This window comes from Balaenoptera physalus (genome assembly GCF_965194825.1).
Source record: "Balaenoptera physalus genome assembly, chromosome: 15".
NCBI lineage: Eukaryota > Metazoa > Chordata > Mammalia > Artiodactyla > Balaenopteridae > Balaenoptera > Balaenoptera physalus.
The window spans coordinates 6,185,294-6,205,080 of NC_138894.1; the positions used below are offsets into that span (position 1 = coordinate 6,185,294).

The 19,787-nt window shown below is 42.1% G+C and overlaps 1 protein-coding gene across 2 annotated transcripts in view; it reads right to left on the reverse strand.

Annotated features, from left to right (window-relative positions):
- Positions 1-14,733, reverse strand: part of SLC9A2 (solute carrier family 9 member A2) — an 85,281-nt gene extending 70,548 nt beyond the window's left edge. The window contains exon 1 of one of the 2 annotated variants that reach the window (XR_014253829.1): positions 14,201-14,733. Coding sequence is in view for 1 of the 2 variants with exons in the window: in XM_082426355.1 (XP_082282481.1) it covers positions 14,201-14,489 (289 nt within the window). In the remaining variant the exon portion in view is untranslated. The remainder of the gene's footprint in view (positions 1-14,200) is intronic. The other variant, XM_082426355.1, reaches the window with a different exon arrangement.
- Positions 14,734-19,787: the final 5,054 nt, after the last annotated feature.

Sequence of the window (19,787 nt, forward strand, 5' to 3'; positions counted from 1 at the left end):
TTTCAGTCCTTGAAGAGCCTGCCTTCCAAACAAATTGACCACTTGCTTAAAATAAGCAGATCGAAGTATAGGAAAGGAACCCACAATTGCCGGTAATTGCTACCTGATTCCATTTTTCAATCAAGTGGTTGCTTGCACTCAACTCTAGTCAGCAGTGATTTACATGGTGGGGACCTATGGGTACACTGGGGCCTCGGGCTAAACTAAGAAAGTGCCCTATTTGGCAAATTTACACTCTTTTCCAAACGTCCTAGAATCATAACATTTTTGTCCACTTTGCTTCCTCCCTGGCTTCTGATTACCAGCTCAGTGGTCTTCATACACCCACGTGTCATACCATTTGCCTTTCACTGCAAAGACCACCAGGGTTTCAAGGAACATCAGGATGTATGATCGTTATGTAGATTCTTACGGCTCCACCTTCATCATACTTAGTATGCTTCATCAAGATAATAGTCAAACCTACTAACGCACTTAGTGGGAAAACGGAGGACCGGACTCCTGCCAGTGATGCACATTTGTCCAAAGATTTAGGATCAGTAAGTAACAACTCCCCTGATGTCATGTGACTTCAAAACACAAAATTGAAAACAGCAAGACCAAATGAAAAGAAAAAAACATACAAACAAAAGAAAATCACTGCAGAGTGTAAAGTCGTTAAATACATACATTAGCTATCAAATCAACCAATCCCTTTGGCAAAACCATTAGCACTTAAAAGCCGGGTTAAGGATGAGGCAAAATAAAATAAAGACTCCTGTGAGAAGCAACATTGATGCTAGATGTGAAACAAATGAAAATATAAAACAGTATTGACAATGTAGACATGGTAAGTTTTACCACCCAGCGTCCCAAGCTCCACAGAGGTAGACAAACACAAAAGATACAACGTATCAATCCCAGAAACCAGTACAGGAGGAAGGAGGGGCAGTGAGTACACAGCAGCTGATAAACAAACAACCACATGTCAGATAGTGATAAAAGCTCTGCAGAAACTCAGCCGGGACTAAGGGGCACCGAGAGACTGGGGCTGGAGCTGTTGCAGGCTGGCATATATCTTCTCTAATTCCCTTAAAAACGTGAGCTCAAGCTAGAGGCGGCATCTTCCTGGCCTTCCAGACAGTTCACCAGAGAAGGCACAAAGAAAGAGAAGGCACAAAGAATGATGTCCATTCTCCTAAGGAGACCAGCTGACACCAACAGTGTATCATTCCCAACCCTGCAGAAGGGAGACTTCAATCAGATAGGAAAGGGGGGGCTGCGATTTCTCATCATCCCTCCTCCTCACCATTCCAGTGTTTTGTTAGAGAAAATGAACAGTCAGCCAACATGTAATTCTGCTTTAGGATACTGGTGATAGGGAGGGTCGGTGGACAGTTTTAAAATAGCAATAATGACTTCGGGTAGCATGTTTTAAAACTCTTTCCCATCCAGATTCCTAAAGGAGCCCCGTTTGTACACAAAGGGACTTGGAAATCTACTGAAAAGGGCATTTCCCCTGCCTGTGTGTGAGTGGACATGTCTGGGGACCCCAACGACACTGAGTGGACTCAGCAGCTCGGGGGTGTCAGGATGAGGGTCTGGAAGAGAGGCTGACCCTGCAGAGGAGGGCTCACCTGACTCTGAGTCTTCAGTTTCAAGACAGGAACCTGGGATAAAATGAAGCATTTTCTTTTCCATTGCAAATTAGCTTACAAAAGCAGAATGATGATTTTTAAATGTATGCAACATCAGAAACCGAAATATGCATGATTCAGAGAGAAACCTTTGCATAACACCAACAGCAGGAGACAGGAGCATCTAGACAATCTGATGACTTGCTACAGAACCACTGGACAGGAGAGACTCTGGGGGGCATAATGCTCTGAGGCTTTGGAGAAGGAAGCAGGACATCTGTTCTCATCCAAGGGCTAACCAAATCTCCAAGGCCTGTAAGGCAGCAAGTTTTCTAAGTGGATTAACTGTATCCTCCCAACAACCCTATCAGGAAGCGACTGTCATTATCCTACAGATTAAATAACTGAGGTTATAGAGGTTTATTAACTCACCCCCGGATCCACAGCTAGCAAGTGGGTGACCTCAGATTTTTGGGCAACAGAGCCTAAGTCACCATTCCAAGCATGTGCAATAAATGCAAATGCATGATAAGTGACCGAGTGAATTACCATACAAGCTAGTATATTTCAGAGGGAAAGGGCACAGTATTAAGATATGTGCTAGGACAAGAAATGTAAACCATGAACACCATGGACAAACCAGGATGGATGGTAACCTTCGCTACCACCTGATTTAAGTGAGATGAAACAAAAAGTATCTTTAAACATTATTTAGTTATTTATTTATACAATGATTATTTATTGAGTACCTACTACGTGCTACTACGGGCACTGTTCTAGACAGTGAGTCAAGTCAATAAATTCCCTTCCTTCATGGAGCTTACATCCTAAAGTGTGCATATGTGTCTATGTGCACGTGTGTGTGTGTGCGCAGTTCAGTAAGTGTGTATGCGTGTGCAACAGTGAAACAGATTTAACATCTTTTCTCCTGTAAATCTGTTGAAATAGAACTTTGTCCTATTAAAATTTACATGGTAGCTCAAGTTATAATGGGTTGAACCTCTAACCTATGAATCCTTAATAGGTTAAAAATATATTTCAAAAGCATTAGAATTCTACATTCCCTAAGTTAGGGAGGTAGAGAAGGCTAGACCAAGATTCAGGAATTTTAGATGCACGTTCTAGCTCTGATATTACTTAGGAGTGAGGTTACTTTGCCTTCTCGTAGCGTTTTCTGTCCTACGCAGTGCAGAGTTACCGTGAGATCACACTCACCTTAACTTTGCAGTTACAACTTGCTTTCACGTATTATTTCAGTTGGTCCACACAATGACCCTACGAAGCAGGCAGGGTGTTATTTTTGTCCGACTTTACAGTGAAAATCTGAGACGGTCCAAACGACGTAACAAGGCTCCAGCAGGAAACTCAAGCGCAGGCCCCTGGGTCCAGGTTAAGGGCGAGAGAGACAAGGCACATTAAGGCGCTCCGGAGACCATGGACGGAGGTCTAGAACTTCATATTCGTCTCCATGGAAGGCAGGGTGACAGGGCGAGGCACAGCGGAGTGACCAAGTACACCTGCCACGGACCCACCCCTTCCACTTAACAGCTGTGACACCTAGGCTCTCTGAACCTGTTTCCTCATCTAATTTTTAAAACTGGGGGTCCTAATGGTGCCCGCCTCCCGGAGTTGCTGTGAGGATTAAATAAGATAATGGGTGTAACGCACCTGACCCAAATACCTGGCATGGAATAAAGGCTCCATCCTTGTTAGCTATTGTTATTCTATGAAAGAAGCCACCATGGAGGGATTACCCAGCCTCACCCATCTCTACCCTCCATGCCGCAGTAGGAGACTGTGCTGGGGCGCATTGCACCGCTCAGGTTTCCCAGCCCGTGGGTCACAGGAAACAAGCTCAGGAATCGGGAGCAGCACAAACGGCAGTGGCAGAGTCACAGAAATACGGCAACGGGGTGTTTCACGGCCCTGTGCCTCCATAAGGGGCGTCCAGTGGTTAACAAAACCTTTAGGCTGCCTGAGAGGAGTTCCTCCAATGCAGGGTGGGCACGTGTACTCTGTTTCATTTTCAGTCGAGACTGCTAAACGTAATGGTGAATTTGATTTTTCTGTCTTTCGACACGTGAGCCTTTGTATGCCAACACTAAGGAATGACATGAAATTCACCTTTAAAATACGACTTTGTCCTTGCTGGTTATCTGTTTCATATATAGTAGTGTGTATCTGTTAACCCCAAACTCCTAATTTATCCCTCCCCCGATTTCCCCTTTGGTAACCGTAAGTTTGTTTTCTATGTCTGTGGGTCTACTTATGTTTCGTATATAAGTTCATTTGTATCATTTTTTTTTAGATTCCACATATAAGCGATATCATATGGTATTTGCCTTTGTCCGGTTTACTTCACTTAGTATGATCATCTCTAGGTCCATCCATGTTGCTCCAAATGGCATTATTTCATTCTTTTTCATGGCTGAGTAATATTCCACTGTGTGTGTGTGTGTGTGTGTGTGTGTGTGTGTGTGTGTACACACACACATATATACACATATATATGCGTATATACATGTATACACACATATATATGTGTATATATGAAGGAAGAGGGGGAGGGGGAGGAGGAGGAGGAGGAGTATATATATATCACATCTTCTTTATCCACCCCTCTGTTGATGGACATTTAGGTTGCTTCCATGTCTTGGCTATCGTAAATAGTGCTGCAATGAACACTGGGGTACATGTATATTTTTGAATTAACAGTTTTCTCTGGATGTATGCCCAGGAGTGGGATTGCAGGATCATATGGTAGCTCTATATTTAGTTTTTTAAGGAACCTCCATAGTGTTCTCCATAGTGGCTACACCAACTGTATAGCACAGAGAATTATACTCAATATTTTATAACAAGCTATAAGGGAAAAGAATCTGAAGAAGAATATATATATATATATATATATATATACACACACACACATATATATGTGAATAACTGAATCACTTTGCCGTACACCTGAAACTAACACAACATTGGAAATCAACTTGACTCCAGTTAAAAAATTAAAAGAAATTAAAACATATGATTTTGTCACAACCACAAAGAAGGCCTTCAGAAAGCTTCCTGTGCCCTCCCCTGGAACTACTGAAGAGGGAGAGGAATACACACATCTTCAAACAAGAATAAACTATACAAGTCAAGATGAAGAAAGCCCTTGGACAGTGATGAACAATGTGCAGGATTGTTGCAGGAAGTGCATCAATTATGATTCATTACATTGAAGAGATGTAACCGCAAGAGAGTAAACTATAACGGTGCGTGTCTCATTTAGCATGACAAGACGCCCATGTTCACACAACACTTTAATGTAACGAACACATGTTTCTCTTGGCCTAAGTTTCTTTTGCTATAGAAGTAAAATCTTAGTTGTAAATGTTTTCCTTCCCTACAGAATATCTCATATTATCCCCATGGAAATATTAAACAGATGACACAGACACAGATCCCTACTTCTACTAATTAAATGCAAGAACCAAGTAGGGAAGACGTGCCAGGATCACAAGGCAAAGTTGATGGCAGAAGTAGAACTGAACAGGGTCTTCCTACTTCTAATCTGGAGATATCTTTTCCAAAATGTAGGTCCAACACTTCTTCAACTGCTGAGCTATTGCTCTTCTATCCAAGTATGGAAATATAGCAGATAAAACAAAGGCAGAATAATCAAATCCTTCATATTGAAAAACTAGGAAAGTGCATACTATTTTCACCTTACATTAAAGAGAACCCATTATGATAGTCTATAAGCAGGACATATCCATGGGCTTTAAATACTACATAGAAAGCACTTTTTTAAAAAGCACCATGTAAAATGTCACTGAGCAATCCAGCAATGTGGACAGAGCCTCCTCTCACTACAAACATATAATATTGATATCTAGCCACACTCAAAATAAAGGAAATGTGTAGGAAGCCAGGAATAAGGAGAGAAATCAAAACAAGAGATGTCAGTAGGATTTCAAGCCACAGTGAACCAGGGGGATTCCAGACAAAATACCTGCCCTGTGTGCTAGGACCTGGCATTTGAATACCTACATGAGGACAAGAAATGTGACTTCACACCAGTAAGGGAAGGACTCACGCATAAATTCCTGAGTTCCAAGAGCTACTCTGTCCTAAATAAAAAAATAAATAGTAAAAGTTGCCTATAGCCAGGAAAAATGGAAGGAAACATGTCAACTTTTTACGGCCTTGGGCAGAGGGAAAATTCAGCTGTGAAGTATAAAATTCAAGGTCTACACCACTTTATAAGACATATATAAGATCTATTTACCTTGAGTCATTTAGGAAAACCAAATTCTTGAGTCATATAGGAAAGCCAAACTGAGAACCAAGCTAAAATCAAGCTAACACTAAAAACCAATCACTGAAACCCTGGGTCCCAGCAAGAACACTCAAAACCATTTTGTAAGAACCTTTCGCAACATGAGGAAAACAGACCACTACCAAGTAAATATCCCCTACTGAAGCTAAATTCACAATAAAAGCTATAATCTATATAAGGAAGTAAATATCCAAAAGGGGAAAGTCAGTAAATGTGATAAACATAAGAATTAGCAACCCAACAGCTAAAAAGAACAATCTGAAAAAAAAACCTATAAAATGAATAGTTTAAATAAATAAAACAATTAAAGAAGGAGTAAAAACTATCATTAAGTAATAGAATAGTATGAACAAAATGCAGATGAACTTGAAAAAGAACCAAAAGAGCACAAATGAATATATAATTAAAAGGAAAAATCTAAGGAATAGGTTAACTACAGATTAGAAACACACTGAGAGTAATGTGGTAGGCTGGAAAAAAAGATCTGATAAAAATCACCAAAAAATAGAAAAGAAAGGAAAACAGATGAAAAACAGAAAACCATAGTTAAGAAACATGGAAGCGCAACAATTTCCAAACAGGAAAAATAAAATAAATCTATACTTAGACACATTGAGGAACCAGCAGAATATCTGAAATAACCAAGTGAAAAATCTTCACTACAAGCAGAGAGAAAAGTCAGGTTAACTCCAAAGGGCAATGAGAGTAACAACATAATTCTCCTTAGCAACCAAAGAGAACAGAAAGTAACGAAATAATACCTTCCAAATGATAAGTGATAATAATTCCAGCACCTATACTCTGTTATATAATATTCAAGAGAATACTCAAAATAAAGACATTTTCATACAAAGACCAAGAGAATTTATCATTCAAAGCCTCCCCTCCCAAAGTATCCACTAAATAACACATTTCAGTAAAAAGAAAACAATCTGGACGAAAAGGGTAGAGAGAAGAAGTAACAATGAAGAAAAATCAGCAAGCACGTTTACAAATCTATGTAAACATTGCTTATAAAAATTAAAAACTAACTTGGAGGAAATTAAATACAAACCAGGTGTAAATTACAAGACAAAAAATCAGAATTCTGAAATTGGCAGATAGCAGGTAAAATTTTTTTTAAGTTTAAGTATTATTCATGAAGAGGATAAAACAATAGTAAAAATAGCAAATACTATGTTTACTATGTTCCAGAAAGTAATTTTAATCTTTTACATATATTAACGAATTTAATTTTCACAACAGCCTAGGACATTGGTACTTTTATTATCCCCATTTTACCAACAGGGCAACTGAGCTCAGAATTTAAGTTATGCGCCAAAAATCATACAACTATAAAATATGTAGGAAAACGTACCTGGGATGTGAGCCAAGGCAGTCTGGCCTGGCTCCTGCTAAAGCAGGTAATCATATTAAAACTGAAGTGTAACCACAAAAGGAATAGAAACAGAATGTGTGAAAATGTATAAAAAAATGAAGGAAAAATTTGACTAAGCCAAAATATGGCAAGAAAAGAAAACTGAAGACACAAAGTAAAACCACAGTAAACAGAGAGCAAAGTCCAAATATATCATTATGCACAATACATGTAATTATGTCTCGTTAAACTACAGATATTTGAAAATTTAAATTAAAGATACAAAATCAGCTACAAGTGGTTTAATGAGATATAGCTAAAGGAAAATTATCCAGCTGATTTGATAGTTATGGTAAGGGAAAAGAAATGTCTGGAAAATATAGATGTGAAAAACATAGATACAGAAAAAAATACATATGCAAAATGAAGTTTATTTTGAATAGCAGTAGGAATATAATAAAAAATAGACTCTGAGCCACAAGAAAATTATTTAAAATAGAGAAGTTAATACGTAACTTAAAAAGTAAAGGAAGAATTCACTCAGAAGATGTAACAATATTGAACTAGTATGTACCTAATAACATAGCATCAAAATATTGCTATATAAAGCAAAAAATGACAAAATTACAAACAGCAACTGACATCACAATCTTAGAGGTTGATTTTAATGTACCCCAGAACCTAAAAGATAAAGTAGCCCAAAAAATTAGTAATGCTATTAAAGATTTGAACACCATAATTTGAAATTTCACCTAGTCCTCTGTGGGTATGTATATATGTGTGTCTGTATATGTGCACATGTGCCTGTATAAAACCCTGCACATGATAAACAGAGAATACACAATCTTTTTCAAGCAAGCCTTGAAATGTATTTTTAAATGACCACCTATTAAGTCAGAGAGGACATCTCAATCAATATCAAAAATCAATCAGGTCTATATAACCAAAACGGACTAAAATATGAATAAAATAAAAAATAACCACACATCTCTATGTGTTTATTAACTAACTACTACAATTCGAAATAATTATCGGGCCACAATAAAAAAAATCTCAAGGAAATTTAAAAATACTGAAAACTGAACAGCGAGAACTCTATACATCAAATCTATGCAATGCAACTAAAATAGGATCAGAAGGATATACTTCTAGCCTTAAATACATATATTGCCATTCCTTTATGTTATACCCTTTTGGGTCATGAGAATTCATATTTAAGAAGAGTTTCATGTAATATTCCTATTTCATCTCATAAGGCATTTATTTGACTTCATAAAGACCAAATTGGATTTTATAGATTTTAAATTGGTGGCTGATACATCACGTAGTCATCTTTTCAGTTTTATCACTAATATGTTGTGTTAAGTTCTCCTCAGAATACAGATGGTTGCATCATCTCCCTGAATTCTTTAGTCTTTGCCATGTTGTTTACTGTTATTATTATAATTTGCAATAAAGATAAATTTACATAACTTAGAGTATCATGAACATGTTTTGTTTGTAACATAGTCAAGTGTCAGTTTTTCATTGCTTTGAATTTAATGAGAACAAGTAAATAGTCATATTTTGAATAAATTTATTAAGGGAAAATGACTTATTAGAAGTTATAACAACTAAAGTAAACTACTGAAATACCTTTGTCCAATTTAATAAGACTAATGTCATTTAGCCATGCCAACTGTGGAGCTTACGAGTTCATAAAAATATTTATCATTGAAAATATTGAAAGCAATGTTAAATATGTTTTCAACTGTAAGTGTTTTTTCAGGGATTAATTACCCTTGTAAGGTGGGAGTCAACATATTGGAAAACAAGTAAATTCAATAATTAATGAGCTAAGCTTTCAATTCAACAATTTTTTAAAAAACACACCCAAGTAAAGTAGGAGTAACTAAATAATAAAGTGCAGAAATTGATAAATTAGAAGCCAACCAGAATCTAATTCTTTGAAAAAGAAGCCAACCAGAAAAATTCATAGATAATCTTCTATGAATTTTGATCAAAGTAAAGAAAGATGAAATTAACAATAATAGGAATAATAAAGTAGAACTTAAATACAAATAAAGTGGAGATTTTTTAAATCATAAAAAGTAAATTTCTTCCCATAAATTTAAAAACACAAATGAAATAATGACTTTCTAGAAAAATAAAAATACAGATACCAAAACTGAACTAAGAGGACATAGATAAGCCAAACAGAACTATAAACTTTAAAGCAATTAAAGCATTGGTGAAAATCTACCCATATACAAACCATCCAATTCACTTGGTTTTACAGTGAGTTTTTAAAACCCTACAAGGAACAAATAAGTTTACACAAAAGGTTCTTTGTATACCTCTTTAGGGCTTCAAGCTATATGAAAGAATTCTGTAAAAAATAAAGCATCTTATTAATGATAATATTATTCTCATTCTTAAAGTTGATACAAAGAGTAATATTTTTGGTAGAAAATCACCTGCTCTTATTTTAAAAGGTACAAAAATATGTCTGTGGTAGAGTGCAGTGATAATTCTAGAAGGCACCTGAAACAGTCTCTTTAGAAAGAGACCCACTGAAGTCATCCTTTGGACAGAAAACAGGAAACGTATGGTTGGCCCAATAGGAAGGGTTGGAGGTTTTGAGACGGTAAGAAATTAGAAGTCTTCTTTGAGCTTTATTAGGAACAAACACAGGCCATCAGGAGGACCTGGCTTTAGACGTATGTTCAAAGCGAGATGTGGTTCAAATGATAAATGAAGACCATGAGCTTCATCCACTGACCAACCAGCCAGTAAATATGCTTCAGGAAAACAAAGTATGACACAAAGAAACAGATCAAAGGCAAGGATAGGTTTTTCCAGAGATCAGGATCTCAGTAATCAGGCAGATATTAACCAAAGAAAGTCTGGTTTCTATTTTAAATTCAGGATAGTCTGGAGCCCAGAGGAGAAACCTTCATGGACCAAACTGCTTTGTCTTTCCCTTAAAATAATAATACAAGTTATTTACTTTCAAGACAACAGGATGAAGAGAAGTGGAAAATGCTGCATCCTAAGCCCAAGTTCAAGGGCAAAGGAAGTGAAAAGGGCAGGTGAGAGCTGACACCTGGAAGAGGCAAACAGGCCAGCTTCCCAAGACTGCAAGATAAATGAGGGGGTGTCTGGGGAACCACTGAGGACACAGAAGGGGGCTTTGTTACTTTAAACAGCAGGGGACCCACTGCTTTGTCCCAGCACCCTGAACAGAGGTAGAATGCATGCCCAAGTTTACCCAGTTTAGGACAAATCCCACTGACCCAGGTCATGGGCAAGGAGATCAGAGGACACAATCTTAGAACACTCTAGGAAACTTTTCTCTTCTTCATTCTTTGGCTACCTATTATTCCAAGCTGTAGAACTCCATCCCTGTATACAGGATTTACCAAGCAAAGTAAGCATTTATAACTGTTTAAAAAATCAACGGTTCATTCAAAATATAAACACTCAAAATGAAAGAACAATAAGAGTTCACATGCATGAGGATCTAAGTGAAAAACAAATTGGGAGATGTTTCTTGCCAAAATTTTTTAAAAACACTTTTCAAAGGTGGACTGAATTTGCTGTGTTCTTTTATTTATTTAACCTACTTCACACACACATACACAACATCACCATCGTCATCATTTTAGGAAACTTTCTTTTCTACAGAACTTTCTTTTTGACCAATTAGAAAGTCGATTATCCCTGATAATCAAGTAAAACAATGAAAAGCTGAATCATTCAATACTCTGCCAAAAATGCATATTCTCACTTCTGACTGTAGTTATTTCTAAGTTTATATTGTGCAGCAATCTCGAAAACGATTCTGAATTCACCCTCGGGCATGATTTCAACCTCCTACAAATGCTATTAGGAGCCTCCATTGGGGGCAATCTGTGATCCCTGTTAAGCTTAATCACTAGCAATGTTTCTCTACGTTCTCTGGGGCAGGTAAGCTCAGGTACATTAGGTACACAGCATAAAAGTGCCCCAAATAGAAACCATGGCATTTTGCATATGTTAACACTCCTGTTACCCCATAGCCTCACGTCCCCCTGCGCTGCTCAATTCATCACCCTACCCAAATGTGAGCCAATTGAGTCATATGAGTCCTGCCAAAGCAATAGTTTTTCCAGTGCAAGAGTTAAAATAGAATTTGAATGGCCAGACCACAGTTAAAGGGCTGTAAAAGTGCCCTTGGTACCAGCACAGTCTTCTCCAAAGCCAAAGAGAAAGTTTAGGGCCTAGGGGAGGTAGAGGGGGGATCCCTGGGCATTTCCCAGCTCCTCTAGGAACAGAGCAGCAACAGGAGGACAGGGCTGGATTATATCAAGGCAGCACCTAGAAAAGACCCTCAAGCACTAGCTCTTGGTACTGGAAGCCTACACTTATTTCTCTGAGAACCGTAGCCTTCACCCCACCACGGCGGTCTCCACTCCACTCAGACCGTTCTGGCTGGGAGATACGAACATCTGTCTGTTTCCGTCTCGGCGCCACCTCAGGTGCAGGGAGGAAAGAGGAAACAGTAGTCAGAGAAGCACCACTTTTGGTACAGGCAAAGAGACAGGCAGGACAGCAAGTGCCAGGGAACAGAAACACATCTGGATGAGAAAACTGCCCACAGGCAGGTAAATACACCTATGAGCTCACACAAGCAAGAACGCCTTCTGATAAAATACCGTACAATTAACATGATAACGTCACATAAGATGAATAGATTGTGATAGAAACAAGCAAATGTAAAAAGGCAGTGCTCAGAATAAGAACGCTTGGAAAAGGCAGAGCCTAAAACAGAAGCAGGAAAATGCAAGAGGCAGCCCCGTCCAGGGGAAAAGGTACCGTAGTGCCAGAAAACTGCCGGAGTAAGCCCTGCTACTCTTCCACCACTCCTGATGGTGACAATATTCAGTGCTCACTGCAGGCCCAGCACTGTCCTAAGAAGGGTATACATATCTCTTCTCATTTAACCCTGACACCAAACAAGCCTCCAGGGTAGACAAGAAGATGAGACATCGAGCAGAGCTGGCTGGAATTCTGGCTCACCATCCGGCAGCGAGGTAACCTCCCCAGCTCTCAGTTTCCTCGTATCTGAAACGCGGCCATCATACCTGTCCCGGGGTGGATGTGAAAATTAGAGATAATGAACTTAAGTGACTACTAGTGGCTGTTATTAGTGTGATTGATCAGATTAAAATAATCAAGAGTGAGGAACAGAAGAAAGCGCTATAACTGAATAGAAATGGCAACAGAGAAGCAGTCATGGAAACAGGGCATGAAAGCACCCCTTCAGCGACAGAGGCTGAGAGAGAGAAAGAGTAGACAGAGCCTGCGCTTGGCTCCGCACTTTGTGCGTCCGTGGGCAACTCGGGCAAACTCTCTGAGTTTCAGTTTCCACCTCCCCCGAGTGGGTATTAATATCTGCCCTTCCTACTTGGCAGGGCTGCTGTGAGGACCGCATGAGATGGCACCTGCGTTTACTATGACAGGCAACGAGTTTATGCAAATGTGCATAAGACAAGGACATCCTTTCCCCCTTATTCCATTTCCCAGGCGAAATTAAAACACTCAACCAGTAGAGCCATGTCAAAACCAGGCAATTACAGGTTGCAAAGCCTTTAAATAGCCCATGCCTCCTTTGGTCACCATTACCAGAATCTAGTTAACTTAATCTGACATCGAAGGTTTGTTTTGGGCTTACTTCCTGCACCCTGCACTTTTCTATAAACCATCCCTGCTTTGCGCTTCCCTCTCAATTTAGGCCTTTGCTTATTCCTCTCTGGAATGTTGTTCCATTTCATCTCCAATTGACCATCTTCTGCTCATCCTTGAAAACCTAGTTTAAACGCACCCTCGGCATGAGGAAGTGCTTCCCTTCTCCCTACACTGCATATCATCTTTTCTGAATGTCTTATCCCACCTAGCACTTTCCTGCATGATGAGTGCTGTGGTGTATATGCCATCTCTCCCACCAATCTCTAGGCTTGGGGATGCAGCCATGTTTCTTTTCATCCTTTATGGAGACCTTAGAGCATGGGACCTCTCAAGGAGCAGATGTATAAAACAGACGCAATAATGCATAAATTCTGTCGACCTGATAACTTTTTGGAATCATTACAACAACAGTAGTGGCCGTAATTTAAATTTAAAAGTATTTAAAATGTAAAGTACAAATAACGTAAAGCTCCACGATCCTAACGAAAGTTTATGTGGGGTGAAAATAAATGAAGATGAGAAGATCCATTCGGAGGCTCCTGCTTTGCAAAGGAGACTAAAATGTAGTTTGGAAACGTGGGTTAATTATTTTTAAACATGCATCTGGCTTCACTGGCCTCAGTCACCACGAAAATGCTTCCTGGAGAGTGACAGCCTCAGCCCAGAGAAAGGGAGGAGACAGGGCGTCGCCGTCGTGCTGCAGGCACTCAGGTGTCCCTGGTCCCCTTCCAGGCACCTCACTAGTCAGGTGCATGGCAGGGTCTGCGTCCCTGCCAAGGCACGTCTCTCTCCCAAGCATCCAGGGCTTCCACCGTTCTAGCCTGGGTGCTGCTGGCGCCCCTCTCCCAGTAGGTGAGACCCATGAACTTCAGCCCACTGCCCTCCTTCCTCAGTAAAGAGGTTTCAGCTTTAGCAGAAGCCTCTCACACTCGGCGTTCCAGGCAGAGCAAGCCGCAAATCGCTAAGTTTGTACGGGTTAAAACTCCGGGGCTATTTCCAGGCCAAGGTCCACTCAAGAGCCAAAGCATGAAACTGCACCTCCCGGGGTCCCTTTCGGCCAGATGAAGCTGCTCTGTCGTCCCTGCCCTGGTGCACTGGGAGGCGGCCACGACCCAGAGGTCAACTCGCCGATCCGGGCACCCTCCCGGCCTTGGTCCCCGCCGCACCCCGCGGGTCCAGCTCGCTCACCGATCTTGGCCAGGGAGGCCAGCAGGATCCACAGGGTGATCTCGAAGGGGATCTGCACGTGGGGGTAATCCAGGGTGAACACCGGCAGTCGGCTCTCCTCGAACGGCGTAGTGCCCGGGGCCACCACGCTCGCGGGGCTGGGCGAGCTGGAGCTGGTGCCCATGGCCCGCGGCGCGTCCAGCAGGGTCTCGGCCAGGGCGCCCGCCGGCCCCGCCACCTGCAGGAGCAGCGGTAGCAGCAGCGGCGGCGGCGGCGTCCGCCGGCTCCGCCGGGTACCCGCCGGCTCCATGGGCTCGGCTCCCCCCGCCGCTGTCGTCCCCGAGCTCGGCCCTCGGGGCGCTCAGCGCATCGCCCCGGAGCGGGCAGCGCCGCCCGCCGGGCCCGGCACGGAGCGGACAGCGAGAGCCGCCGCCGCGGGGCCGGAGGTCTGCCGCGCACCGGCCGGGTCCCTGCCGCGAGCGGGCGCGCACGGGACGCGAGGCCACGGCGCGGAGCCTCGGCGCCCTCAGCCGCCCTCCGCCGCCAGCCGCCGGCCCATGTCCCGTCCGCCGCCCGCCGCGGCCCGCGGGCGGGGGCGGGGCGGGGCGGGCGCGGCGCCGGGGCCGCGGGGCGGGAGGACGGGCCCGGGGCGGGCGCGCGACGCACCGGCCGAGCCCGCGGGCTACGCGGGGCGCGGAGCCGCGGGGGCGGCGGCCGCGCTCGCCTGGGGCCCAGGCCGCGCGCCGAGACCCGCCAGCCTCGGAGCCGGCGAGCTCTGGGCGGAGGGGCCGCGCGGTGGCCGGAGCTGTCCCCGCCCCGGAGGCCGCGGCGGGAGTCCATCCAGGGAAGGGGCCGTCGCGACCCAGGCGGCGCGCGCAGGGGACCCGGGGCGCGGGGCCGGGAGGAGACGCCGGCCCAGCCCGCGCCCCGCAGAGCTCCGTGCCCCGTAGGGAAGGTTCAGAAAAGCCTCCTATCGTTCCCCTTCCTGGACTTCATCAGGTCGCGCATAGGGCACGTTCTCGGGGCGCTGACGCTCCCCGTGCAGAACTCCGGTTCCCACGCTCCCATCGAAGCCCTTTCTTTTCTTTTCCACCGTGTACGGGTGTCACTCATCGGACCCCTGTCGCTTCCACTTTTCTCCTCCCTGCCCCCGTCACGAAAAAGAAAAACATCCTCTCTGTTTTCAGGCTTCGAGGTGTCCATGTCCGCGAGCAGCAGAACCACCATTATTTCGTGGAAAGCCCGTGATTTGCCGAGCTCGAGCTCGGATTGACCGGCTCCGCTAATTACAGGACGGGCTGTGGTCAGGGCAGGGGAGGGGAGGAAACGTGGTTCTTCTTCTGCACCCGAAAGAGCCTCATCCGCCAGCGCAGCCCGTCCTCCTGGTTCGCGCAAGGCGTCTTAGACCTGCCTGCAATCTGCTGTCCCAGCATCTTTATCACCAGGAACTGAAGGGACCATAAAGGCTGACCAGTTGTCCCTCAATTAACTGAAACCATTTTCCCTTCGATATTTAAGAAATAAAATCCTTCTCTTTTCTCATTTTTTGAAATGTGTCCAAACATGGCTCCTGCTATTAAACACCCTGCAGTTCAACATTCAAAGCAGATTTTCTTTTCAAAGTTCTAACACGGGGAATCCGTGAAATGTCAGCAGAAGGTACAAGAAAAATAATAATAATAATAATAATAATCCTCCACCTAAACAGAACCATATAAGGAACAGCCACCTTCGGACCTTGAAAGTAATGCAGAGACAAGGCCAGGATAAAAATGGGAGGGTTCTAGGAGCTGGCACAGAACAACTTCACTTAACACTTTATAAAAGCATAACTGTTTCAAAAGTGCAACAGAACAGAATGTAAGGATGGTCTGTCCTCTTAAAAAAAAAAAAAAAATCATGGAGCCCTGCAAAAATCTGCCTCCTCTTCTCTATTGGAAATTTTCTGGAAATCTGCTGGAAATTTGTATTAAAGGGTGAGTGTCACATTCTTCATAAGGAAGGAGCAGCAAATGGCAACTGCTTTATAAAAAAAAAAATGTGTATCTCTACATGGGAAGCTCTATGCAAGGTTTGCTTGTATTTTTCTTGTTGTTGTTGTTGTTGTTGTTAATCATAAAAGCCAAAGAGATAGACATTCTTATACCCATTTTATAAGTGAAGAATTATAGATGCAGAAAGGTTTGAAAACCATCAAACAAGCAAACAGACTTACCCAAGTTTACAAATCAAATAAGGGTCCAAAAGGAATTCAAGCCCAGGCCTGTCCATATAACACTCATTCCATCCCACCCTCCACCCTGTGACTATTAGCCCCAAAACAGCAGGTCAGTTTCTCAGGTGCCTTCAAATAGAATAGTGGAGACTATTTTAGGAATTATCCACAAAAGCCATAGCAGAATAAAGTCTTATTTCCAGTAAGTGACTCAGGCCAGTTCTACACATTGAGTGAAATAATGGTAGGGCAAGGGCACATTCAGACAATAATTTTTAGAAGTTTGAGTCACATAATACTTTTAAGAATAATTGTGCCTCAGAACCAGGAAAATGAATGACAAATCTACGTTTCTGGGACCTTCCTGCCCATGGTAGCTGTAGTGACTACAGACTCCAGTATCACTTTAACTTTATGAATCTAGGCTAGTGTAGTTAAAGGTTATCAACCTTTTCTTACACTTGGAAAAATGCTCTTTTATTTATTCTTATCCATGGAAGATGAACAACTTGGTTTAAAAAACACTTCTTTCATTTCTCCCCTAAAGCAAATAAGAAAGAGTTAAATTGCACCCGCTTGCTGACAAGGACTTGGCTGAGCCATTTCTTCAAAGGGCCCCATGACTGGAGCTCAGCCCCTGAAAGTGATACCACCACCCATTACTGTACCCATGGAATGAATGAAGGCAAGATCCTGTCTCTACTAAGTTAAAATCTTTAGTGGCTTCCTAAGTGGCAGTGGCCCCCCTGCACCACTGCGTGGCGCCAGCACCCTCTCCACGGGTCAGCAGCTCCCAGAGCCTCCAGCCCTGTGTGTGAGCTTGATCAGGAGACCAGAGACAGGGAAAGCCTCCCTTGTCAGGTACTAGTATAATAGTCAGGAGAGTACCTAGCGATAGTTAGAACTGATATTTCACACTATTTATTCCTTACAGATTTTTATAATATTCATACCTTAACTCCCCCTTCTTTGAAATCTGCATTGTACAACTATGAACCCTTAGTTTCATAATAATATTTCAATTCAAAAATCTTTGCCTGTAAAAAGTTGCCGCCTGTAGTACTGTTGATGATTTTTTTTGGTTATATTTGAGGTCTTAACGTCTGAACTAGCTTCCTTTTTTTTTTTTTTTTTAAGACTTAGTTCTCAGCAAAAAGCTGGAGCCCTCTTCTTAGAAAGCAGCCCTATCAAGGATCATGCAGTGGTATTTTATTGGTTTTTATTGGTGGTTTTTATTGCTGTTCGTGGAATTAAATGCTTTTCTCTCTTTCGTTTTAGCCAGAGGTATTTGTTTCATTTCAGCAGAGAAATGTTTTACTATCTGAAAAGCTACTTTCTGCAAATTCAAGGTTATAAATGAGTGATACTTTTAATATCAAAATCTCCTAGTCTATTTAAGATGAGATTCTGTTTTCAGATATTCAGCCAGGAAGTTTTTCAGAGCCTCAGTTTTCCTCCACAAAATGAGAGACTTGGAATAGGAAACTTTCTTTCCTTATAAAAGACTTTACAGATCTAAAATTTGAATGCAACACATCTGTGTGAAGAGGACACACACCTACATCCTTCCTCACCCTCCTCAGGCACCTTGATGTCACCTGTGGGAGGAGAGACGCCCTGTCCTTTAAGCTTTGCCACGTTGTGTCTGAACTCTGATGTGCAATGCAGTCAGAAAGCAAAAAGACACCCCATAGGACCGTCTGAGTAGTATCCCACTCCTCCACCTGAGGCACACTCATTCATCAATTCAGCAGATATTTGTAGAGTCCCTAGAGTTGCTGGACACCTGCAACTAGAAGTCTCTTGGTACCTTTGAAAGCCCAATAAGTAAGAGTGCTTCAGGGGATTATGCGGGAGGAAACGTAATTTTCCCTCTACCCTGCTGAGTGTTTAGCTGAGACCCCTAAAGGTTAACAAGGGAAAAACAAACAGAAGTTTATTAACATGTGTATCTCATGTATACGTGAGAGATATCCAGGGAGAAATGATCTCTCTCCAGGGTGAGATTCAGGATGAAACACCATCTTTGTAGGGAAAGGGAAGTGGGGATGCAGCCTTTTAGAGGAGAATAAATTATTTTTAGGAAAAATGAATGGGCCCTTAGAAGAAGAGATGGGAGATATGACAGTTGGTGGCACAGTTTGTCTGATGTCAACTTCTAGTCTCCTCTCCTGTGACCAATCTTTCCTGGTTGAGGAAACGTCCAGGGAGAAGATTTATGACAGCTGAGTTCCTTTTAGAGGATCTGTCCTTGGGCAGGGAAGGGACATTCAGAGAAAGCTTCTCCCTGCACTGGCTGTTCTTCAAGTGATTACAGCTCAAAATAATCAATATACCAAAGTGGCAGATTTGGGGACAGCATATTCTGCTACCCTTCAGGATCATGGCAAAGATGTTTCTAGAAACAGGAGTTGGAGATGAGGAATATCTTTGCAAATGTATATTTTGTTTAGTGTTCTAGAATTTAAACAATGTCTACCATAGTGGAAACAGACAGAGATATGACCAAACCCAAACCTGGAAAAAAAGGAGCAGAGTTTTAAGACACTGGTCTTCATCTAAGCATCTCCGTCCATTTCCCACTCCCTTGAAACATGAGTAATTCCTTAAAGCTTTCTGAGTTTCCATTTATCTGTCCAAAGGTCACTGTCAAAAAGCATGCTTGTGCAGATTTTATTTAATGAGGTCCCTCTGAGAAAATCTCATCAGCTGCCTCCAGTGTAAACTGTGGTCCAGACTGTTCACAGCAGACTGTTTCTGGGGTTTCCTAGTACTTTCCCAATGGGGAGGAGCAAAATCTAATGGATATACTTCTGAATCTCTGGGCTTTGTACAGTCCTTCAGCACCTACTGTTTTATGATCAGCCTTAAAACCTGAAAACAGCTTAAAGGGACAACATCAGTTTAAAGCTTACTGTGTGCTTCATTATTCCATGCCTATCTTTGACCTGTGTTTTCAGTCCATCCATCCATTCATTTATCTCTTCAAACAACCAAACATCAAGTATTTATTTAACTTTTTGAGAACCTACTATGTGCTAGGTATTCATTCCTGCAGGAGATACAGAGACGGACCATATGAATCTTACCCTTGAGAACTACACAGCATGGTAGAAAAGGTAGAATGATAGCAATGGCTACATTTACTGAGCACACACAACGAGACTGACTCTTTTTCAAACACTGTATCATTCATCTCATTAAGTATTCATAATACTTAAGTATTCATAATACCTTACAGTATAGATATTATTAGTACAGCCCATTTCACAAATGTGTAAATTAAAGACAGAAAAGTTATGTAATGTGCCCGAGGTCACAGAGTTAGTCAAGATCTTAATACAGGTAATTTAACCCCGAAGCTACACCATTAAACACTATACTAGAACAATG